This window comes from Electrona antarctica (assembly GCF_951216825.1).
Source record: "Electrona antarctica genome assembly, chromosome: 9".
NCBI classification, from domain to species: domain Eukaryota; kingdom Metazoa; phylum Chordata; class Actinopteri; order Myctophiformes; family Myctophidae; genus Electrona; species Electrona antarctica.
Window position 1 is genome coordinate 39,405,750 of NC_136790.1, and position 25,311 is coordinate 39,431,060.

Sequence of the window (25,311 nt, forward strand, 5' to 3'; positions counted from 1 at the left end):
ACAGACATACATACATACTTATAAGGTATGCCATCTGGTGGCTAATGAACCAAACACACATTCTCAGAAGTTGGAGCAGTTTTAGAGGACCCACTTTTAGGCCAGTGCAACAGAGCATGCTTTTGCCTTTTTTAAAACCTTACCCATTTTAACCAAATACATACATACTTATAAGGTATGCCATCTGGTGGCTAATGAACCAAACACATTCTCAGAAGTTGAAGCAGTTTTAGAGGACCCACTTTTAGGCCAGTGCAACAGAGCATGCTTTTGCCTTTTTTTAAAACCTCACCCATTTTAACCAAATACATACATACATACATACATACATACATACATACATACATACATACATACATACATACATACATACATACATACATACATACATACATACATACATACATACATACATACATACATACATACATACATATATACTGGACTCATTCCAGTCCTCCTTTTCTGAACACATTTGGACAATCATGTGAGAGGTGCTGAGAGGTGCTGGATCAAGGATCAGCATTCAGAGGAATTACTCTTTGTTAAATCCAGATCGGAGGGACTTATTCTTATCTTGGACATGTAATCTGACACATGGCCCAATATCAATCTCATAGAGTGGAGTTGTGGGGTGTTGGACAGTTCTCAGCAAAGTGCGCCAGTGTGTGATCCATGAATCCCTCTTCCGCCGCACCGAACTTGGGCCCAGAGTGGGACCCACCGCTGTCCAGGGCAGGTTTCATCTCTCTCTCCATCATCATGGCAATGTTCACGGGCCCTGCCATCGTTCTCAACGCTACAGTGATTATTGTGTCCCTCGTGCACAAGCAGCTGAGGCAGCCACTCAACTATGCTCTAGTGAACATGGCTGTGGCTGACCTAGGCTCAGCAATGACAGGAGGTGTACTCTCTGTAATCAACAATGCCCAGGGGTACTTCTCCCTGGGCAGAGCAGGCTGTGTGATGGAAGGCTTCACAGTGTCACTGTGTGGTGAGTAATGCTTCATTTATACTCTACAATACTGTACAAGCTCTCTGTCTCCCATGCATGGTCTGTGAGTGCAACACCTCAGAATAGAAGAAACAGGGAATATATTGTGATTGGACAATTATAGGGAATTTCTTTCTGCCACATGTGGTTAATAACTTACAGATTCAATACAATACTAAGGTAAAATAACAGGACAGTTCTTCAGTTTGAACTAAAGCATTGTTATATGTCTAGACTAGTCATGTTCTCTTCGCCTTTCATGTTTTTATTCTTCTATACTTTGTTGTAACTCAACCACCTAATTAGACCCATAAAGCGATGAGCGACAGGGCCACCTAGAAATGGCAATAAATGGCCTACTAGTGCGCAAGCAGAGCGTGCAAGTACTGTAGACCGCTACAAACTTTCAAATCTCAGCCTCTCTGTGAAAGAACTTGCAATATTGAATTATTAGGTTTAGCTATTTGCTACGTACCTTGCTTTTGGAGGAGAAAAAGTAGTATTTTGAACTATGGTAATGATTACTTATGCCTGCTATGGCAGTGGTGTCAGATTACATACATGTATACAGGGGCATTACCTTTAGTCCACCCGACACTGAAACATGTCATCGTTACGTCACCATCGATAACCAATTATACCCTGGCATTGGTACATATATTCATCACGTCATATGCTCATATGTCTATATATGTGTATATGTCTATGTAATTTCTGAGTTGATTAGTGGTATAATGTGGTTACTCGGGTGGTTTGATGCGTATGTCCCTATTTTTAATCCACCTGACACTGAAACATATCATCATTACGTCACCATCGTAAACCAATTATACCCTGGCATTGGTACATATCTTCATCACATCATGGGACATCCGCGGAAAACATACCTGCACGGTCTGCTTCCGTATGTCCCGTGCCAGCATATGACGTCATATCTTTTGCTGCTAAGGGACATTGGTACATATCTTCATCACGTCATGGGACATTCGCTTCGTAGCGTGACGGAAAACATACCTGCACGGTCTGCTTCGTGCCAGCATATGACGTCATATCACATGCTGCTATGGGACATACGCATCGTAGCACCTGACTGATAACATTACTTGCACACTCTGCTTGCGCAAGTAATAATAATAATCACTTACAACATTCAGAATAATTAGGTTTACTCTGTCTTGTATGCAGGAATCACATCTCTGTGCACTGTTGCTCTGATAGCAGTGGAGAGGATGTTTGTTGTATGCAGGCCTCTCGGACCGATGTCCTTCCAACTGAAGCATGCAGCGGGAGGCGTGGCTTTGTCTTGGCTGTGGTCCCTCATATGGAATGTTCCACCTCTGTTTGGCTGGGGTCGGTATGAACTGGAAGGCGTGGGAACCTCCTGTGCACCGGACTGGCACAGTCGAGACCCTATAAACATCTCGTATGTCCTGTCATATTTCACCCTGTGCTTTGCCATACCATTTGTCATCATCTTGACATCCTACACAAAACTAAGCTGGACCTTACACCAGGTGCGGTATAGCCTATACCATCTAGCTCAGGGGTTCTCAACGTTTTTGGCCGGGGACCCCCGGAAATGCTTTGGCAATGTCTCGGGACCCCCGCCCCGCCCCCTCCCGACCCCCAATATAAATTGACTGCTACAATAACCTTAAACCATTTTGGGCGGGAACCCCTTTTGGTGTTTTAAGCATTGTTATAATTTAGCTATTTAAAAATAGCAGATCTACAAGCTCATAGCGCGCCACCGAGTGGCGCGCTACGAGCTTGTAGGTCTGCTATTTTTGAAAAATCGTGAAAAAAATTTTAAAACTTGAAAAATTTGAAAATAATTTGGGGACCCCCTAAAATAATTTGGCGACCCCCCGGGGGGTCGCGACCCACGGGTTGAGAACCCCTGATCTAGCTCTGTTGGATGTTCAGTATCAGTGGTGGAAAAAGTACTCACAAGTTACAAGCAAATGTCTGGAATTCAATATAATGTCTGGAGTAAAAGTAAAATATTAATATCAAAATGTAGCCTACTTAAAGTAGGCACTAGTAGAAAGTATGCTACTTATGCACAATAGTTTTCAAAAGTATGAAAATGATTTTTTTTTTAAATCTTTAAAAATAGCAGATCTACAAGCAAGCTCACAATGCGTTGCATCATGTCGTATTGTGAGCTTGTAGATCGGCTATTTTCAAATGGCCAAAATATATATAGGGCTGAAGTGGTTAATGTATGTTTTATAATAATAATTAAAATCTAGAAAGTAACAATAGTAACTAAACTTTTAAAATAATTGTAGTGGAGTAAAAGTACAATATTTGCCTACTGAAAATGGAAAATACTTCAGTAAAGTAAAACATACCTCAAAATTGTACTTAAGTGCATAGTACTTGAGTAAATGTACAGTTTACACCATTGGTATTTCCATCTACAAATGTCCACCTTTTCATGCCTCATCCACAATATACTGTATGCCCCTTTCATTATTACATTGTGTTCAGGTGTCTAAGATGAGCTGTGTGGAAGGTGGTGCAGCAGCCAAAGCAGAAATGGAAGTGGCTCGCATGGTGGTCCTTATGGTAATGGCATTTCTGGTTAGCTGGTTGCCCTATGCCAGTCTTGCCCTGTTTGTGATCTTCAACCCTGATGTGAAGATTCATCCACTGGTCGGCACCGTGCCTGCATACCTGGCAAAGAGCAGCACTCTTTACAACCCTATTATCTACATCCTACTCAACAAACAGGTAGGCCTACTGTAAAACGACTGCACAATGTAGGCTGTACCGCTGCGCTGTAGTATAGGCCTATAGCTTATTTTATCTCCTCGTGTGCTAGTGACCTGTTTCCTATGGCACATAAGTCTGCGTTTTGTGTGTGCATAACTTCCTCTTGCTGTGTTGCCAGATTTAGCAAGAGAAACAAGTGGCCAGGTCTATGAAAAAAGCACAAATGAAAATTGCAGATCTACAAGTGACACATTGTGAGGTTGTACATCTGTTTAAAAAGATATTGAGAATAATTTGAAATATTTTGAATATTCTTTAAACATTTTAACAAAAACGGCACAAAATATTTTCAGATGGATGTCCGTGGACAATTATAGCCTATTCATCTGGGGTTCCTTGACGTGAAGAAATGTGGGAACCACTGGTTTAAACAACATTAGAAAGCAAGCCCAAATAAGAAACTGTACTGTTGTTGTACCCAAAAAAACACAACCAGCAACTACCAATAATTGGTAGTGACTTTACAGAAAAACAAGCCAAAGGTCGCTTATAATAAGCAGACATGGCAACACTGGTGAAGGAAGTGAAGCACACAAAAGGAGCCCCAGTACATTACCACCGAAACAGGTGAATAACTGCAACAGAAGAGAGCATGCTAACTAAGGACTAGCTGTAGAATGTGCTGGTAAGTTCAGCACACCAGCACCATCTAGTGAAACATAAAGATAATACCTAATTTTATAATTCCTTCTTGATAACTGTGTAGCCTAATTGTCTCCACCAGGCCGAAGGCATGGGGGGATAGAATGTTTTGCACCCCGTCCATCCGTCCATCTGTGGACAGCTAATGGCCCGATTTCCCAAAGGACACCTCTTACACCATGGTGTAAGAGGTGCACATGAAGCCTGTGTGCGGCCTAATTGGCTGCAGCCAATCAAACACTATGTCCTTTTTTGGGAAACACTGTCAAACACAACAACATAGAAATACACAACCTAGACTAGAGCACAGCCATACCTGTCCTCATTGCCCACGTAAGGCCTCCTGCATTCATACACAAACCTGTTTCCCTAAAGCCTCTTTAGCCTACACACACCTGTCGACATGTGGCAGTATTAAGTGGTGACTTTCTTCATCTCATTTAAATATAAAAACTTTGAAATTAAGGCCTTCAGCATCAAAGAAATTAAATTAAGAGTGAAGAGAGCCTACTGTCAGCTGTCCAGCAGTCCAAATATTATTAAATTAAATTTGCCTGAGTATTGCGTGGCACATCTATGCACGGAATGTCTAGGCTTCATGTGCGGCCTAGAGGGCCACCATACCTCTTACACCATGGTGTAAGAGGTGTCTTTTGGGAAACCGGGCCAATCTCTGGTACCGCTGGCTTGATTGCAGCCAACTTCTACACAGACACTCCTTGGATGCCAGAGCTGAATCTCTGGCCCAATTCTTTCACATGGGCCTGTTATAGCGCCACAAAGAGGCAGATGTTTTGACACCTACAGATTTTGTCCAAACATCACCAAATTGGTACACAGTCTCTCTATAGCCACTAAATAAAACGGTCTTGGACCATACTTTTGTATGTATTTTTAGGTTTAGGATAATAAAGTTGTAGAAACACTGCAGCATTAAACTTTAGGCAGACTGGGATTACGGATCTTTCTGATATTTCATAATAACATAACATTGACTTCAAAAAGTTTGTAGGATTGGTCCGTTTTGAACAAAATGCCTGAAATCATGAACGCGGCATGCGATTTATTATGTGACATTTCACGCGCACATTCCCAATAGGCCAGGGAAGAAATCCCACGTGACCGTTTCCACATTGGCCTGTGGAAGCAGGTTGATGTTTGCAAAACACATTTTTGGAACAAAATGCCTCAAATCATGAATGCAGCTTCCAATTGCCGTGAAAGGCGGAACACAAAATGCCACACTTTTCACAATAACCTGTGCTCTGAAGGGCACTTTTTCTAGTCGTAGCCTGTAACATCAAGTTGAATGCATATTTGTGTCATTCAGTTCCGTAGATATGCTCTGCCGTTTCTGCTGTGTGCCAGACAGCCCTGGGGAGAAGATCTAGAGATTCAAACAACTGTGGAGTCTGCAAGCAAAGTGTGTCCCACTCTGCCTCCTGAAATATAGGTTACAGAGACCTAGTTACAACATACACTCTTGTCCACTGTTGGACTGCATTATTGATAAGATGTTACCTGAAGCACTGACATGTCAATTAATGTTTATACCTCTGTGAGACAATTATGCAGATTTCATTAGTGGTTTTGTTAAATATATAATGTTCAATTGTGAATGTGTGATTGATGAAGCTGCTGTAAAATATGTTTTGGAATGAAGGATGTGTTGGAATGCAAACTACAACTACATACAAGAAAGAGCGGATTGCATTTCAGTTTAAGTTTATTCAATAATAATCATTAGAAAATAAAATATTAGTATTGATTTAAATAAAGTCAAGGCTAAAATCAAATGGAAAAATACAAAAAATGTATTATATACAAAACCTAAAGGGTTATAGTAAAGCATTTGCTACTAAAGAGAAATGATGTTTACTGAATAAAAACATTACAGAGCAAATATCAAGACTTTCAAGTAGAGAACATTACCATGGGTCTTTCCAGAGTTTTGTACACATTGTTTTTCTTTCTTTCTTTTTTTGTTTTACATTATATCTTCTTATTTTAATACATCTTTAAGAACATGAATAGTTGTAATAGTAGAATTGTAATCATAACAATATGATGAAAATGAATAAAAACAATCAAATCAAAAGATGTTTCTCTGTAAACCGGTATTTTACCATTTTATTTTTTCTTACCCACAGACAGAGGAACAATGCACCTTGAAAAAGTTGTTTTCCCTCTTTCAATACTCTTTCAGTCCCAGCATTGTAAGGTGAGGTGTAAATGACAAATATAGAGTTCACTAAACCATACACAGTCACAAAAGGTACAAAATTGTCTCACCTTAATACACAAATGTTTAGAAAAGGAGAAACAAAAGCACTATACAGTTACTTGTGCAAAGACAAACAGCTATGTGCTAATATTTAAATACCATTGGTATAGAGTGAACCAAATAATATTTTCTTCTTTTTTCAGGAATTCCCTGACATGAGGTAAAAGTAAGTTGTTTTTTTTATCTTTAGTTTAACACAACTTCTGAAAAATGTTTACAAAATAATGCATATCTTCAGTTCATCAGTACTATAAGGCCTGATATATACTTAGTTGCGCACCAGTGTTACACGGAAAACAGCAGAGCTACAAGCTCACAATGTGTAGCACCGCAATGCATTGTGAGCTTGTAGATCAGCTATTTTCGATGCGCGACACAATGCACAACCAAGTACAAATCAGGCATAATTGCTACTAATAGTACAATGTACCTGTTATGTGCATTGGTCCTTTTATGACAGCCATCAACAAAAGGACAAGAACACATCAAACAACAATTCAAAGAGCCCTTTCAATGTGCACAAAGTGGAAAACCTACATTTTCATTACAGTATTCGGTTGAATTAGAGTACATTATGCACTCGACTACAAATCAAACACTCATGAACTACCGATCACATAGGTGTCTTAAGTCTAATTTATACTTGGTTACACCATCGTGTCATTCAACAGATATTCTGTTATTTTAGCTCAAAACGTTCATCGAGCGACATGGTTGTCTAACAAAGTATGAATATGTCCTTACCTTAAACATCCTCTGTGCTAATTCAAACTCTCCAGAGTAACATCAATGCCTATAAAAGGCTATTTCAACATTTTCTTTTCTCCCATTGTCATTATTGTCATACATAAATAATTTCTTGATCAGAAAACAAAAGGATGAAATATTTCTTTATGACTAGCATGTGTTCAGGACTGGTTCACTCTGCCTATATCCTCAATTCAAAAGTACAGTACGAGGAAAAGTACAAAGCAAACGAAAGACTGGTTTCAAGGGGCAGCATCACCCTATGCAGTTCAATTCTCTTATTAAAACTCTCTGACAGACAAGTAGACACATTGATATGTTGTCCCCGATGCTTAACGAGGTATACTTTATGCAGGAACCAGACAGGCTGGGAGAGAGAAGGGGGGTGGGGGTTTAGTATTGCTTAGCCTCTCTCCAGCTGGGACACACCCGGGCAGGAGCACGTAACTGCTATCTAGCCACCTCCCGACCTAGACCACAAAAGCATCTGTCACCTGCAGACAGAGTTGGATGTGTATAAGCCTCTAACACAGGCTCTGTTCCGAGCCCTCACACACACACGACATGAAGGCTATGGTGTGATTAGGAAGATTTAGTTCAAAGGGATGGATGAAATCACACCATGATCAACATAACAGCACGTCCTGGAAAATCCCAACACCAGATTAGTCATATATCCCTGTTATTAACATAACATTATCATTTCTTCTCTTCTTTCTTTCAGCAGCAAAAGGCATTTCAGTAGGGACTGATGAAACCATAGGTTTGACTTTGATATAAACAAAAATAAAACAAAAAAGCAGCATTGTTTATGCACTATGCATTTCAGATTATTGTGCATGCCCTGCACAAAATATGCAAACACATGTGTTCATCACATCGGTATAAAAGTTTAGCACAGGAGGTTTACCTTCCAAAATGCTCCTTTAAAGGGGGGCGTAACCTTATGCAACTGGTGTTGGTTTGGTGAAATAACACATACAGTACTCCTCCTTTGCTGATAAAGACATTTGCATATCTTGTGCAGTATTGTTGTTACACAAGCATAACCTCTTAAAATGCTATTTTCACAGGCAAATTAAAGGGTGCATATTAGCAAAACAGAAAAGGCAAACAAATGTCATACCAAATAAAATAAAACAATTCTGGCATAATAAGGATTCACAAGGGTCCATATTGCTGATCTTTTAAATGGTACACAATTACAAAATATAGAATTCTCTTTACAAAGATTTCTTTTTTATATGTTACAATTCATTTACAGCATGTCAACTATGAAATATTTATCAGTCTATTCTAAAATTAAAACAACCTGCCTGCTAGTGCATTTATAACAAATGCTTTTGTCGCATCAAAAGTGTGTATCTCAAGTTGAATGATGCTATAAGTAGGACAGATATTTCCTGCATAAATGGTACAACCCTACTGGTGCTCTTCTCACGTTTGAGTCATCTAAAGCAATCCGGTAATGGCCTGGGATCAAGTTCTAATCACTAAGGAGGGGATGTATGCCTTTCTATGCTTGCATTGAAAACTTGCATGATATGCCAATCCTTAATAAAGTGACTGAGGTAATGACATCTTACATCTGATTGTCATCACCCGAATAGGCCCGCCCTCCAGAATCTCACACTTTTGCCAATGTGTCCATCTCCTTGACTGACAACAATGTCTTGATCTTTGATTGGCTGCAGGCAGAGCCAGTGTGTCTCCTCCGAGTCATGGCCTTTGACAGGAAGGTATGGACAGCTCATTGTGTGCAGCAGTGGTGGTAGCTGGCTCTGGGCACTAACCTCGTTTCCCTGGCAGGTGGAGCGAAAATCACTGGACGGACCTAATGTGTCTCTCTTCTAGGTGCCTTTTCTCTTCAATGTAAAAGGCACTTCTTTTGGTCAGAGCCAATAGATGCATTTGTTTAGTTTTTTTCCCCACTCATGGTAGTCTTAAAACCTGCTGCTATAAAGTTGTGATACATATCATCTCATCTGCCAGATCCTCCTCATAGGGAGCTCTGGGCTCTATCTCAGGCTCCTCATCGCTGTAGCTGACCACTGTGTCCTGCAGATCAAAGTCTCGTGCATTCACAATGGGGAACACGTTCACTCCATTAGCAGTCGGTGCCACCCCTCCGTTGAGCAGGTGGCTGGCTGCACTCTCCATCTCATCAATTGTCATCTCACAGGCGTCCGCTATCTCATGCTTGGTGGCGGCGACAAACTTGGGATCCTTGGCGAATCTTCCAAGCCCTTCCGATATTAACACCTGTTCGACAGTGTGAGGAAAAAACAATACAAATATGACCAAATGTGTTTGTGATGCTCTTCAGCATTGGAATTATTTTCATAAGAATTTGAATGTATTTTTAGTACACCTTGCCCTAACACCATGTGTCAATAAAAATGGAATGTTGTGGCACATCAAGGATGCACTATAACGGTTGAGACAGCATGTGAAGTCTTAAATATACACCCACCGACCAACTGAGATAATTGATTTAGTCTAAAAGTTAACTTGTGCTTAGGAAAGGTTCTGTGTGCTAGCAGTGTTTAAGTAAAGTGAAGGTTTAGGGATGTCTGTTGAGGCAAGGTAACATTTGACATGTTTTTTCACTATAGACCGTCTTTTGTATAGAGAATTCTAAATGGAGCAGCACAGGAACCTTTGGGAGAGACCACAGGGTGCTTTAGTACCAGGGTCAGGTGGGACAGATCACCATATTGACCGCAGGGTGCTTTAGTACCAGGGTCAGGTGGGACAGATCATCATATTGACCGCAGGGTGCTTTAGTACCAGGGTCAGGTGGGACAGATCATCATATTGACCGCAGGGTGCTTTAGTACCAGGGTCAGGTGTGACAGATCATCATATTGACCGCAGGGTGCTTTAGTACCAGGGTCAGGTGGGACAGATCATCATATTGACCGCAGGGTGCTTTAGTACCAGGGTCAGGTGTGACAGATCATCATATTGACCGCAGGGTGCTTTAGTACCAGGGTCAGGTGGGACAGATCATCATATTGACCGCAGGGTGCTTTAGTACCAGGGTCAGGTGGGACAGATCACCATATTGACTCATTTGATGCTCACTTGCTACACATGCTGGGAGGACACAAATAATAATTTTGTGTTTTGTTTTGTTTGTTTTGTTTTTCAGAATCAGTTCGTGCATATGAGGAATTTGTCTTGAAGAGACTCAAAATCGACATTTTATTTCACTTTGGTATACCATGTCTGAAATGATCGTTTCACTGTTTATTTAACCTGTAATTTAGAAAACATTTGTGTTAAAAATATGCTTGATTACGGCTCATAATCAAGAAACATCGGGCCGTTATCTTTGAGCTGATCTGGGCACCTATACTGTAGCTTCAAGACTCACCGCCTCCACCAGGCTGGTGGCGCTGCCTCTCTTCTGGTGGTACTGGTTCCGGTATTCAGGGGGAACCTGCAGGTGGACTGGTGAGTAGGTCCTCTGGGAGTACTCGGGGTCGTCCGTGTACCAGGAGCTCTTGCGCACCGACACCTGGCTGCTCGCAGTGCTTCCCCTGTGGGGGCGGTCTACGCGGATCAGCGGGGTGTAGTATGGCGACTGCTCTTTACTGGCTGGAGTGGCAGGGGGCGTGGCCCAGGAGCGGGTGGAGCGGGTGGGCGAGAGACGGTGGGCCCTGCTGGAGTCCAGGCCTGCTACAGCCATGACCTGACGGTGCAGAAGAATACAACCTTCACTCATAGCTGGCTCACAAGCTATTGGCCATTATCACGCAAGTATGACAGTAAGGTGACTTCAGCTCACGTGACTGAGAGGAGTGGAGTGATAACACAAATACAAGTGCAAAAGTCCAAACTTGGTGTGTGTAAAACATTTAATTTAATTTAGTGTTACCAAAGTGTTACCAAGTTACAATCCAGAATTTATTTATATGAATACAACATTATTTTAATCAATATGTATGGTAGAGTATGTTAGTACAGTACACTAGACTAGGATTAACTTTTGCAGTTTTCTGATCCGGTCAGATCTTTGCGTCAACAGGCAGGCGGAAAATCATGGCGGAAACTAAAATTGTGCTCATCCAATATCATTCCTCACGACTAGATTAACCCATTTAGACCTGATGCAGAGTTTTCTGAAAAAAACTCAAATTTTTATTCAAAAAATGAATATGTCATGGTCAGTATCATTTGATACTGATATGATACTGACCATGAATACTTAATACGAAATACATTATAGCAACATCTAAAATGACGCAGATGCTGTGCCAGATTTAAAGGTAAAAAGACATATAGTTAAAAAGCATACGTTAAACAGTAAATGGATTAAATTAGTAATTTAATGAATTCGTTTTCATGTACTTATTTTATTCCAACTTATAGCACGACTGGTGAAACTAGACTACTCCATTCACTATTCATGTGGGGGAACAAAAACAAAGCAGTGACAAACGGAAACCATTTTGAGGGTGCAGTGAGTGTGTTACCTGGTGCTGCATGAGGTGCAGTGGCAGCGCAGTGCGCTGGTGAGGCAGCTCATCCTGGCTGCTCTGCCTGCGCAGACACTCAAAGTAGGACGGCCGCCTGTGCCCTGTACATGTGAGGAGTGGACCAGTGAGTGAGCAACATGCAGGGAAACCAGTGGTGTAAACTGTAAAGTAACTAAGTACAGTATTTCCAATGTACAGTACCTTTAATTCTACTCCACTACATCTCAGAGGCAAATGCTATATTTTTACTCCACTACGATTATTTGACAACTTTAGTTACCAGTTACAGTACTTTGTAGATCTTTATTATTATTACAAATAACATGCACGCGCGCACACGCACGCGCACACGCACACACACACACACACACACACACACACACACACATGCACACGCACACGCACACACGCACACACACACACACACACACACACACACACTCCTGCAATAAGTATAGGAACGAGTCAATGGAACAGAGTGGAAACTGAATGTAATTTTAAACAGTATTATTGTGCTTTGGGAGATTGGCACCATTGGTGCAACATTAAGAAGGGAACACTAGAATGATGCCAAGAGATACCTTGAGGTGTGACGGGAAGCCGGCGTCTCTTTGGTGACCGCCGCGAGTCTCGGTAGAGAGGCTGCTCGTCATCGTCATAGTAACTGTCTGGGTGATGGTAGCCTTTGGGAGTCTCATACTCTGTGTCGCTGTTCTGGTACCTGTTAACATAATTTCTCATGAGACTTCCAGGAAGGCAACACTTTGGGCACTAGAACCAATGTGTAATGATGGAACTTCGTACTTTTTATAGGAACGCAAGTGATCCAATATCTGATTTCCTGTTTCATTTCATTTTCAGTAAGTAATACATTAGTGGATTGGTGATTGCCACTTAGAAGTAAAATATCACATTTTGATTATGGAATGTAACCAGGGCTTAATTAATGGCGGAGCTTGTCAAAACTCGCCTCTGGAACCTGCCTCCTGCGGTACCTCTAGAAGGCGTATTGTCACCTCAAATGCAGACAATACAATACGTCTTTATTTAGACTGTTTATTATAAATTCAGCTTTCACATTTCCCCCTCAATGTCCCTTCCTGCAATGGAAAAGGACTGTGGATGAAATTGAACTGAGCTAGGTTGATACATCTTTTTTTTTTCTTTTTTCTTTTACAAATTTACACTTTATAAAAAATTGTGTGTCTGATCGAGCCATACTCTAGCTAGTTGCGGAGAGCTCCGCCTCCCCCTCACGCAAAAACAGTTGTCAATGTTTACAACTTGACTTGATGAGCAGTGTGGAAACCAGAGAGAGAGGGAAAAAACCCACAAGAGTGAAATGACGAGTGAGCAGTAGAAGTTAAAACCGCATGAAAATGCCATGGATTCATTTTCACAAAATGAAACTTGTCATGCTGTCTAGCAGCTAGCTCTCTCTGGCAAAGGAAAGAGTGGAAGTGAAGAAAGAAGGCATGCACAGTTGACGAGAGAGAGAGGGAGGGGGGTTTCTACACGCCTCTCCTCACTTCCAGTTTTTCCCCCCCGAATCGTTCATAAATAATAGGGTTCTTCTATTGTTACAGCAAAATGACAGGTTCATGAGCTCCGGCACCTAATGATTTACAAATAAAGACTGTATGTAACACAGTACCCACCTATCTCCCGACAGCATGCTGTCTTCCTCATAAAACTCCTCGCCACTGTAGTATTCTCCAGAGTAGCGGTCCTCATCAAACTCCTCCTCCCTGCAGATGGTGGGGTGGCGGCTGTCTCCGCCGTGGGATCTGGTACAAGGTGAGGGAACAGTGGTCAGAGGTCAAAGAAAGAGGCTGCAGCCGTGCAGGAGGGAGGGGTAGGCATGGGAACTGGGAAGAGGGCCATGCACTGCCATGCAGACGCAAGCCTCCAGGGAGAGCGGTGTAACTGAATGCACCTAATTTACTACCACAGCCTACTGTATATAAGACAACAGGCAGAAGTGTCAAGCTTTGCATTCCTAAAAGTAACACTCCGTGAGTCACTTAATACAGATCTGTTTTTTTTTTTGTCATGAAGGCCTAATTTATACTTGGTCGTATGATGCGTCGCATGGGGAAAATAGCCACTCTACAAGCTCACAATGGTATGGTACAATCACTTGGTATGGTAGAGGGCCTATTTTGGGAGCGTGACGCGCCATACAACAGAATATAAATCAAGCATTAGAATGTTTAAATGTAGGTTTTAAAAACATTCTATACATTCTATACATCTGTATCTTCCTCCAAAGCAAGCACTTCACCACGTCCTGTGGTGGTGGTCTTCTTCCTCACATGCATAAGGCAAGACTGGTCTTGGTGGTATATGCTGGCCACTCATACATGAAGAAGCAAGGTGTTAAGTGCACACTTATAAAAGGAGACAGTTGCGTATGAGAGGACCTGAAAGCATACAAAACAAAAAGACTATTTCACACAGTCCATAGTCTTGCATTTCAAAACATTTATTTAAAGGAACACATTTAGGTTCCAATACCTTCGTCAGGCAAAGTATGACAAATTGCCCGATTATGGTCTTAGAACATTGTATTTCTTCAAATATATGATTTAATTACAATTATAGACAGTGTGCAGGAAGGTCTTAGAACCCTAATGTTGAATTTCTTCAAATACATGTCTGAGGGCCCATAGTGTGCAAGAGTCTCTATTTATGTTTTGCCCAGCTACACTCATAATCAAAACATTCTTGACTTTACTTTCAACAAGCACATGATAAAGATAGTTATGACTGGCCAGCATATTGCACGTGCTATCACTGACGTAGCAGGGATGCAATCATTCAGTGTCCCAAAACCAAATAAAAGTGAATCAATAAACGGTATATATAAATACTAACCCCCCCCCACCACTGTACTGCTGGAGCCATACCTAGGAAAACAACATACCTAACATAGGTCTCATAGTAGCGCCTTCTGTCCAAGAGAGCAGAGAGGGATGGTTGAGAGAAAGCATTTTGGTTAGAAAGGAGAAAGGGAGAGTAGAGAACATAGGAGAGATAATAGGGTGGAGAAAGGATGACATACTGTATATATAGTATATAGTGTATATATATCATACAGTATATGAGGCATATAGTACAGCATTCTCATATATATGCATGAGGGAGAAAGAGCATGATAAAGGTATGGTAGAGCGTTGGGTGACAATTCCATTTGCACTACTAAAGATTGGAAACAAGCAGGAGATCATTTCTCTTTGGAAAAGTGACAGGAATGAAATTGTACCAACCTTTTTTTTGTTCTTTATTCCTTTTTTATTTTTTTATTCTTTATTTATTTTTGAACCCATTTTGGGCGGGAACCCCTTTTGGTGTTAGCATTATGTTGTGCTTTAGCTATTGAAAAATAGCAGATCTACAAGCTCATAGCGCGCCACCGAGTGGCGCTCTACGAGCTTGTAGGTCTGCTATTTTTGAAAAATCGAAAAACGACTGACATAGAAACATAGCTTTTTCAGACAACTGTCAGGATGTAGAAGACATTTTTAGAATCTGATCTCAGGTCAAAATGGGTTAAAGAAATAAGAAACAAAATGCCAATACCATGGATGGATATTGAGCATGAGGTATATTATGGGATGTAGATGACAGTGTACCCTTGGTCAGCTATGATAGTGACTGTCATTGAAGGAGCGGTGTCTTTGATGCATTGTGCAATGAAGTGTTTAAACTACAGGTCTGAGACAAGAAGAGCAGCACTTGATAAGAAGTTGGATCCTGTCGGTAGGTAGAAGGTTAAGAGGAACAGAATAGCGCTGTGAAGGCTGAATGGAATGTTACTGTAAGGCAGTGGTTCTCAAACCTTTTAATTAAAAGGGCCCCCATAACTTTGAGTACAAATGGAACCAAATGGAGCCATAAGGGTCCATTTGGTTCCATATGTACACTCTTAAAGTTCAAAGGAACACTCTTGGAGTTACAAACCTGTAAGGGTCCATTTGGAACCTCCTCGCGAAACACTGAGGGTCTGACCCCACTTTGAGAACCACTGCCGTTGGACTACGATAAGGCTCACAAATCCCCTCAAACGCCCAATGACTATGCTATTGTATAGATATGTATATTTTCTTTTTTATCTTGGTACCGTATGTTGCTAATCTTTAATATCATTGAATAATAATGAGGAGCCAAAACCAAAGAATGTATCTCCCTGTGTCCTATAGACAGAATATAACTTTTTTTTTAAAGGTTGCCAAAAATATATTCATTCATTGAAAAACCATTAAATCATAGTTCCATACCTTTGCCCCTGCGGTGTCCTGGGCTTGTCGTAGTCATAGTAGGCTCCGCGGTGGCCTGGGTAGCCATTGGGAGGGCCATGCTCGTAGTATCGATTGTGGCCCCCATTGGGCAGGCCGGACATGTTGGCATTGTTGAGGTTGATGTTGGTAGACTTCGGTGACTTGCCGTAGGAGTTATGGTGGCGGTTGTGGTGTTGATGATGGTGGTGGTTGTCGTCATCGGGGTGGGACATCGCGTTGGCGCGGCACAGGCGCCCCACCGGCTGCTCCATGTCGGCGTAGTGCGGAGGCGGTTGCACTTGAAGAGGCCGCTGCGTAGCGTTGGTTTGGTGGCCGTTGGAGCGGCGGTGGCCGCCGTTCATTTGGTTGACGTGGTTGCCAAAGAGGCCGCCATTGCGCTGCAAAGGAACACTTGCGGTCAACATTTCGAGGCCTCCCACTCGAACCAGCGGAGGAGGCAGGTGCTTATTTGATGTTAAGTTTCTTTTTCAGAAATTGTATGAGCAAAAATAAGTTCAAAAGCTGGTTCAATGGCTTATGGCATAGGTGAATAAAATGAATGCAGACTTTTGTAGTTTGTTTGAACTACAATGGAGGAAACCAACAAAAACAAAGAAATACAAATGAACTAAATAAGCTAAAATGCTGTTATATACAATTACTGTGATGTAGACTAGTTTGTTCACTCAGTGGCTGTGTATTGTACTGTTTACATTCTACTCATTTAGTGAAGGATAAATGCCTTTTTATACAGTATGTTCATTACCAGACTAAAGTTAAACAATGGGCTATGCATCCAACACTTCCGCGTTCAGCTTGGGCCACCGATGCGCATCCTGTCGTTAGCCGACTCATTCATTGTGAACGTACGGTCGTGATTTTGTAGAAATAAAGTTCAGTTCTTTAAACGACACTATTTCATTTGATTATTTGATGGCGTGGTTTTTCATAGTTTGGATTATTTGTCTGGCGACGTTGACATGATGACATGAGTTAAAACGTCTTAAATCTCCTTTTGAAAACGGGAGCTGTTCCAGTCTCTCACTCACTCTCACTGCACACGCACTGATAATGTCTCTCTCCCACCATATGCTCTCTCTCTCTCTCTCTCTCTCTCTCTCTCTCGTGGGCGTTGTATCTGTACCTGTCTCTTTTTCACTCTCACTCTCTACTATTAAATAGTATAAAATTACGACCGTACGTTCACAATGAATGAGTCGGCTACCGACAGGAAGCGCATCGGCGGCTCAAGCTGAACGCGGAAGTGTTGGATGCACATAGCCCATTGGGTGCCCTCATATTCCCAGGTCATGAACTTTAGGACAATAATTAAAAGCATAATATTAAACCTTACACCTCTCAGGCAGGTAAAATTGAATTAGTTACCCTATATACTTCCTCGTCTTCCTCTGGAATAAAGTCTACTAGATCGTCATCTTGCAGATCACATGATATCGCTCGGCGAATTTCAGGGCCCATATCATGCAGAGTGCGAAGCCCAGCCTGCAACCACAACAAAAGCACTAAGGGGCTACGGCCGGGACCTTTCTCTGAGCCAAGAGACTACTTGCATTGCCAAATCATAACATCATAAGCCTGATTTATGCCTCATCGTATGACGAAGTCGCGCACTGAAAGGAGCAGATCTACAAGTGCACAGCGCGCTGTGGTGCAGCGCGTTGTGCGCTTGCAGATCGGCTATTCCCGGCGCGCAACTCCGTCGTACGACAGAGTATGAATCAAGCGATACAATCAAACAAACACACATACAGGACATACTGTACACACAGCACTTCTGCTGGAATATGCATCACCTGACATTTACAATGCAGACTGTGACAGATGGGAACACTGTGAGACAGACACATGTCCTCTCCTGAATGTTCTGCTGTGGATGTGTGTTACTGACCAAGCTGTGCTGGACAGCATATTGTAGCAGTAACCTTTTATTTGATCTTTATCTTCTATGTCGTGCACATATTAAGCATAGTGATTTGACCTATAGGCTGTTCTGAGAAGCAGCATAACAAGATGATCAGGTTTCCCCTATACGTTTATGATGAAAAGACACATAATACGGTAATAATAATAATAATATGGGTAATAATAATAATAATAATAACAATAATAATAATAATAATACAAGGCATATAATAAAAAATATGCCTTGAGAGCCTAACAGAAGGGTAAAGGAAACAAGCTGGGGCCTTGTAGACTCCATGAGCCAATGGGTGACAAGCAATGCATGGAAATTCACATATCGTCACTGTCGGGCTGAAACCACGTATGTCCCACCATTACTGCTCAGGAAATGGTCAAAAGATCTTGTTAATACTTATTCATTGTACCAACAGACACACTAACAACTCAAAAATAGCTAAAACAGCAGCTCCAAAAGCTCACAATGCTTTGCGATGCATTGTGGGGTTGTAGATCTGCTATTTTAAACATACAAGAAACTAAATATGGAGATAAGAGGTTACTGCCCGACAGTGATGATATGATGACAACGATGTATGGACTCAGACAGTGACACACACTTAACATCATCAGTACCACACTGTATAACCCTGAGTGTCCATTTAACCGCTTTCAACTTGGCATACATATTTGGGGAATTTTGAACATTTTCATACATTTGCAAAAAACAGTGGAAATAGCTTATCTACATTGTGAACTTGTAAATCAGCTACATTTGCTATTAGGACCTAAGTGCTTAACTCACCCATCCACAAACACACATCCGCACGCACACGCACAAACACACACCACGCACACACTTAATAGTTAAATGAGAACTCTGGCTTGTGCAATGCATAAGGAGCATAATGAATAGAGATACTCTTTACAGTAGTTCACACGCTATAGGACCATGAAACTACAAGAACAAATCAATACTGTACTTCCATATCACTGTATGACCTGCTGAATAATAACAAGTCACATCATTAGAACATGTCTTCACACTGAACTTAAACACAAAACCCCACTGCACATAATATACATTACATTTCCACACACAGATCCTAATGTTGTCATTATCTCTCTCTCTCTCTCTCTCTCTCTCACTCACACACACACATACACACACACACGCGCGCACGGTGGAAGCTCACCTGTAGGGCGATGGCGGTGTTGTTTTGGGAGGGGGTTGCACCCACCAGGCCTTCCTCTTTGCGTTTTTTGAATTTCCTGAAGTAGTCCTGTATCAGGAAGGTGGCATAGAACTTCCCCACGGTTACCTCATCATCTGAGTGAAGTGAACAGACATATGCTTCCTGGGTCAGCAGGCCAGACTACACACAACGGCACCCTGAGAGAGAGAGCCTGCCCGTGACCCTTGCCCTTTGCCTCGGGCGGTCTCCTTCAGGCACAGTGCACTGGGACCGCACTGTCACACAAGTACGTCTTACTGAATAATAGTCAAAATGGCGATGTGCTCGCCGGCACCAACCAGCCTTAAAAATACATTCAAATCATAATATACATCCATCTTGATGGTGTATATACTGTACCTCAAATCAACGAGATCCTTGTCTGTAGTTCAAAGAGAACATAGAACCAGATTTATGCTACTATTTAACACGTATTCAACAGAGAGACAGTCGTTTTCAGGCTTTACAGTCACCGCTGTTTGCTGTTTTCTATCCCCAGTGATGGGCTAAAGATAGAGAAAACAGAACAAGCGGGGTCAAGTGCAAAGTACCAATAACAGGACCGCATTGCTTTTACACAATGGTATTTACGTTTTGTTCTGAGCTGCTTTGATCCATGGTACATCAGCCTTTTAGGATCTACTTATAGACAACATACTTAGCGCAAATTAAGTACATTAATGCTGTTGGTCCATCTCTATACAGTTTATGTCTGACGATGCCATTTCACTTACTCTACTACTTTAGCACATGCAAGCAAGCAGTAGGTTAGTATAGGTTAGTGATTCTGCTTGTGTTGACTGTCTGTATCTGTATGCTCTTTGTGTGTGCTCGGCTGCGCCGACGTGTGTGTGTGTGTGTGTGTGTGTGTGTGTGTGTGTGTGTGTGTGTGTGTGTGTGTGTGTGTGTGTGTGTCTGTAGGCTTTTCTTTCTTTCAAGAGAGCTTGTGAGTGTGAGAGAATCATTCTGAAGCAGGGGTCTGAGTCACTTCTACATAACAAGGATGCTGGGGACAGAGATCGGAGAGAGAGGCAACACTAGTTCCATGCCACCACCCTGAAACAGAACTGCTTCAGAATATTCTGAAGCATTTACGACTGTTTGGATACATAGATATACAGAGAATGGAGGAGAAGCTGTGGGAGCTCAAGCAGTGAGAGAAGGACGCAGATTTAAGACAACGGAGAAAGAGGAAAGAGGAAAGAGAGAGAGAGAGAGAGAGAGAGAGAGAGAGCTAGAGAGAGAGAAAGAGAGAGAGCTAGAGAGAGAGAGAGAGAGAGAGAGAGAGAGAGAGAGAGAGAGAGAGAGAGAGAGAGAGAGAGGAATAAAAAGAGAGAGATTAGTGGAAAAGACATAGCATGCATTGGCACAGTGGTCTATAAGTGTTTCTCAACATGGTGTCCGGCGACCCCCAGGGGTCCGTGAAGGGGTTCCAGGGGGTCCTTAGCAAAATTACTTATAGTTAGGAACCAAATGGACCCTTATAGGTCTGTAACTCTGAGAGGTCTATTAACACAGAGTATTCTTTTGTTTGTTTTTTACAGTGATTGGGGTCCCAGAGATGTCAATAATATCAAATGGGGGTCTGTCACCAAATGCATATCAAACTGGGAGCCCATGCTTTTAAAAAGGTTGAGAATCACTGGTCTACAAGGCCATGCAAGCCCAAAGCCTACGTAATCTCCATCAGCATCCAGGACAGGGAGGTCTGTAGATAAACACACACATGGATGTGGACACACTGCTGAGCAGAGCAAAAATGGCAGGATACAGCTGTAATTTGTGTGTGAGTGAGAGTGTCTGAGTGTTTGACTGCATCCTATTATGGATGAGAATGAACATACGTATCTTGGGAGAGTAGCTACGAGCGAAACGAGTCTCTCTTCTCTGCACAGTTGTTTAAACATGGAAACATGGGCAATGGAGAACGTAATAAGCCTGTGTCATTTGGTGTAGGTTCATCCAATGAAGTTGTATTATGTATACTGTATAACAGTGGTTCCCAAACCTTTCAGGTCGAGACCCAAAAGAGAGATTAGACATTTACCTGGGACCCAAACTAATAAAAACAGCAGATCTACATGGATGGCTTCGCGCAGCGTTGTGAGCGTGTAGATCGGCTATTTTCATATATTCAAGAAAATAGCCGCGACCCACAAATTTGTCCGCGACCCACAAACGGGTCCCAACCCACTGTTTGGGAAACAGTGCTGTATAACGTATCGGGGGGGCTTTAGGCACATGAGCGATTTGCTCGGACAGACACAGGCTGCAGTATTGACTGACCACCGGCAGGAGGCACCACTTGGTCTAGCAGCTTCGTGGGGGTCCTCTTCCAGATTTTTTTGATGACTGCTCGGAGCTCCTCGTTGGCCTGCTCTAGATTACCTGCACAGAGAAAGACAAACAGCCTGAGAAACTAGCTCACAAATGAATGGCCCTTTAAGCCAGATCAACACTTAGTCGTATAACGGTGTAACGCGACAGAGTACACAATCCACAAACTGTACTAACTGATCGCCAGGAACACTGGATTGTATGTTTGTGGGGCAGTGGTACAGTGCAGTGTTTGTCACATACCGTCAGTTTTTATCTTCAGGGCTGTGCGCACCAACGCAAACAGAGTGGCATTGAACATGACTGTACCGTCACTGTTGAGAGGCATGTTCATGGCTACCAGTCTCTGAAAGAAGAGGGTTTGTCAGGTTGTAATAGGATTGCTTAATGAGAAGAGAAGAGAAGAGAAGAGAAGAGAAGAGAAGAGAAGAGAAGAGAAGAGAAGAGAAGAGAAGAGAAGAGAAGAGAAGAGAAGAGAAGAGAAGAGAAGAGAAGAGAAGAGAAGAGAAGAGAAGAGAAGAGAAGAGAAGAGAAGAGGAGAGAAGAGAAGAGAATAATACCTTGCAAGCCACTCTATGAGGACATAGTTTCCCAAAGCCAAGAGGAGGCTGGATACGGCGGAGCAGAGTAACAACATCCAGATGCTTAATTCTGCCCCTGTATGAGATGAAAGCCCAAATAAGAGTCACTTATTTAAAAGACAAACTGCTTTAATGAGACATACATAATAATCTCTATATAGATAGATATAGATACACAATAGATATAGATACAGTACAGACATAGAATTAAGCACATACTTAGCCTCTGGGTCATACTCTGACCAGATTCTTTTGAACTCGTCTAAGTGATGTGGGCCCAGAATGGACCAATCGCGCGTTAGATAGTCAAAGTTGTCCATGATGACAGCCACAAACAAATTGATAATCTAGAGAAGCACAAGAACAGACAAGGGTTCCAGTACATCTTCATGCCTCTAATTCTGGTGATGTGTATGGGACGTTATGTACACTATGCATGGTGCATTACACACAATGTACGTACCAGGAAGGCGCAGAGCATGTAGAAACTGATGAAATAGATTATGGCAAATCCACTGCCACAGGTATGCTCCTCTCCAGGGTTGTAGTCTGACTCCGGGTCACACAGCTTCCCTGACACACATGCCAGCATGATCTCCTGCCAGGATTCCCCTGTGGCCGACCTAAGCAGGATGCCCACAGTAAATCAAGTGTAGCAGTCCTAAAACACTCTACCAACAACTCACACCCCACCACCCATCCATGTTTTTGTCGCATTCCTGAGCCAATCATTTGGTGACGGCGGGAGTCTCCGGTATCTCATCATTGCTGAGTAGCCGCCAGGAATGAGCCAAAAACTAAAAAATATCCATGAATTCAAGGCTGTGTATAGTAATTGATAGAAAATAAGTCATTTTTTGGGTGAGCTACTCCTTCAAGTTAAAGGAGCATTCAGTGATTTGGGTGATTTGGAAAACCACCCAGTCCGCCCCGGTAACAAAATGTGCACATGCACGCTCTACAGTGGGGGGAAGTGCAACAGGCCAACAGCATGTGCACCAAGGCCCACCCCACTCGATCATGATTGGAGGAAGGCCCCTCTCATCCTGATTGGTTGAAGGCTTTGCCACCCGCCACCAAAACTGAAACTAGGGTTTTTTGACCCCAGGGGCTCACTGGGGACAGGGAGGAACTCCTTATATGGTCAGCACACTCTATAGTAGGGAGGATTATCCAGAAAAAAATAAAAAATAAGTGATATTTGAATTAAGTCAAATCACTGAATATACCTTTAAGTGGACAGATGGTTGGTCATTTTCTTACACACCTAAAGAGCAGCAGCACAGCCTGAGGAAAGGTTTGGAAGTTGTTGTTCCTGTTGATTTGCGTGCCGTCCACCATGGCTACCTTTCCAAACATCTGAAATGGAATCATTGTCAATCATTTGGGTAATATGGCAAGAAAATGCCAAGCACAGTCAAATCCTCTGTTACAGTTTAGAGTTAGACCCACTAGTGCGATGTCCGTTGGGAATGCTGCAGCATGTGCAAGCTCAACTGGAGAGAGCTCAGGACAACATGCATTCCCAGGTGGTGGAACTGAACCATTACTTATTGTTACCTTACTATGTAGGCATGTATGTTTGTGTGTTACATTATCATTGCTTTTATTATTGTTTTGTTTTTATGTGTAGCCCTTTGGGATATGATTTGTGATACTGGGCCATGATACATTTTCAATTATTAAATTTGCCTAATTTTAAGATGAACACGCCCAACAGCATGGATGTTTACTGTGTGGTTGGACTGAATAGATAAGAAATGTGATGAAACAAGCTCAGTCACTGACCTGCATGCCAATAACAGCATAGATGAAGAACATCATAGCTATCAGCAGAGCCACATACGGTAGAGCCTGAAAACAAAGGATGTGATTAAGAACCATGAATCCAAGCCTTGGAGATTTCCCCCTGGAACAGTGATGAAAAGTAACACATTTACTGTAAGTACATTTACTTAAGTGCTGTACTTCAGTAACATTTTGAGGTATTTATTTATTTTTCCTATGTTCAGCTTTGAAGTGTGTAAACACAAACATTGAAGACAAAAGTGAGGATGCAAATTGTGATTGGCCAGAATAAGATGATGTATGATGACGTATGATGATAAGAGCGCCCCTCACTTCACATGGGTGTGATTTTTTACTTTACTGGAGTATTTCTAATTTTCAGTACTTATTTACTTTATTTACTCTATTTATAGAGTAAATAAACTTTTACTCCACTACAATATTTGAAAACCTTAGTTAGTAGTTACTTTGTAGATTTTGATTATCATTACAAAGCATACATTACCCACACCAGCCATATATAAATGTAGTCTATTTGAAAATAGACGATCAAGCTCACAATGCCTCACAATGCGTTGCAATGCATTGTGAGCTTGAGCTTGTGGATCAAAATGTGAGTACTTTTTCCACCACTGCCCTTGAATCACTGAGCGGTCAACAGCACTGCACCTCACCTGGAAAGATTTGATGAAAGTCCACAGCAGGGTGCGAATGCCCTCCCCTCGACTCAGCAGCTTGACCAGTCGCATGACTCGGAACAAACGAAAGAAGGTGATGGAGATGCGAGCACTGTCCTCTGTGTTCTGTTGGGGGGAGGGGGAGTGACAGCGTGGTCAGAGAACAGGAGGGCAGCAGCGAGTTCACTGCACACAGGGTACCTGGCTGTGCTTTGCTGCATGATTAAGGCCTAGCACGGATACATATGGGCTGGCAGCATCACTGCATCCTCAGCAACATGGAAAGTCATCAACTTACGTTACAATTTAAAAGGAAGCATAGCTTCCTTGGCTGATACCATGGAGTACATTTATAACGTGAACATTTTAACCACTTTCAATCCGTTCTTTTGGGGTTGTGTTGTTACAGGCGATTTTTTTTGTGCCTACAGTTGATGAGCCAGAGTTGTGTGACCATGCAGTGTGGACACAGCTGATATGTTTCTGTGAGATTGTTTGGAAAGCACCGACAGGGGCCTTGCTACTGTATAGACCTACAGGGGAGGAAGCAAGGAGGCAAGC

General features: G+C 42.2%; 2 protein-coding genes across 2 annotated transcripts in view; one reads left to right on the forward strand and one right to left on the reverse strand.

The window, feature by feature from the left end:
• Nucleotides 1-675: 675 nt before the first annotated feature.
• LOC306929989 (parapinopsin-like) lies at nucleotides 676-5,870 on the forward strand (the record flags this gene model as incomplete). Its single annotated transcript, XM_079510726.1, has 4 exons — nucleotides 676-994; nucleotides 2,180-2,508; nucleotides 3,491-3,733; nucleotides 5,748-5,870. The coding sequence occupies 4 exons, from the start codon at nucleotides 676-678 to the stop codon at nucleotides 5,868-5,870; spliced, it is 1,014 nt and encodes a 337-aa protein (XP_079366852.1).
• A 3,534-nt stretch (nucleotides 5,871-9,404) lies between these two features.
• cacna1da (calcium channel, voltage-dependent, L type, alpha 1D subunit, a) overlaps nucleotides 9,405-25,311 on the reverse strand; it is a gene marked incomplete at both ends in the record, with an annotated part of 72,438 nt that continues 56,531 nt past the window's right edge. The window contains 17 exons of the mRNA XM_079511415.1: nucleotides 9,405-9,710; nucleotides 10,828-11,145; nucleotides 11,930-12,033; nucleotides 12,514-12,653; nucleotides 13,591-13,719; nucleotides 14,859-14,885; nucleotides 16,213-16,610; nucleotides 17,599-17,715; nucleotides 19,329-19,462; nucleotides 21,654-21,755; nucleotides 21,948-22,050; nucleotides 22,265-22,361; nucleotides 22,505-22,632; nucleotides 22,749-22,908; nucleotides 23,553-23,644; nucleotides 24,074-24,139; nucleotides 24,748-24,876. Coding sequence (XP_079367541.1) covers nucleotides 9,405-9,710; nucleotides 10,828-11,145; nucleotides 11,930-12,033; nucleotides 12,514-12,653; nucleotides 13,591-13,719; nucleotides 14,859-14,885; nucleotides 16,213-16,610; nucleotides 17,599-17,715; nucleotides 19,329-19,462; nucleotides 21,654-21,755; nucleotides 21,948-22,050; nucleotides 22,265-22,361; nucleotides 22,505-22,632; nucleotides 22,749-22,908; nucleotides 23,553-23,644; nucleotides 24,074-24,139; nucleotides 24,748-24,876 — 2,550 coding nt within the window. The remainder of the gene's footprint in view (nucleotides 9,711-10,827; nucleotides 11,146-11,929; nucleotides 12,034-12,513; nucleotides 12,654-13,590; nucleotides 13,720-14,858; nucleotides 14,886-16,212; nucleotides 16,611-17,598; nucleotides 17,716-19,328; nucleotides 19,463-21,653; nucleotides 21,756-21,947; nucleotides 22,051-22,264; nucleotides 22,362-22,504; nucleotides 22,633-22,748; nucleotides 22,909-23,552; nucleotides 23,645-24,073; nucleotides 24,140-24,747; nucleotides 24,877-25,311) is intronic.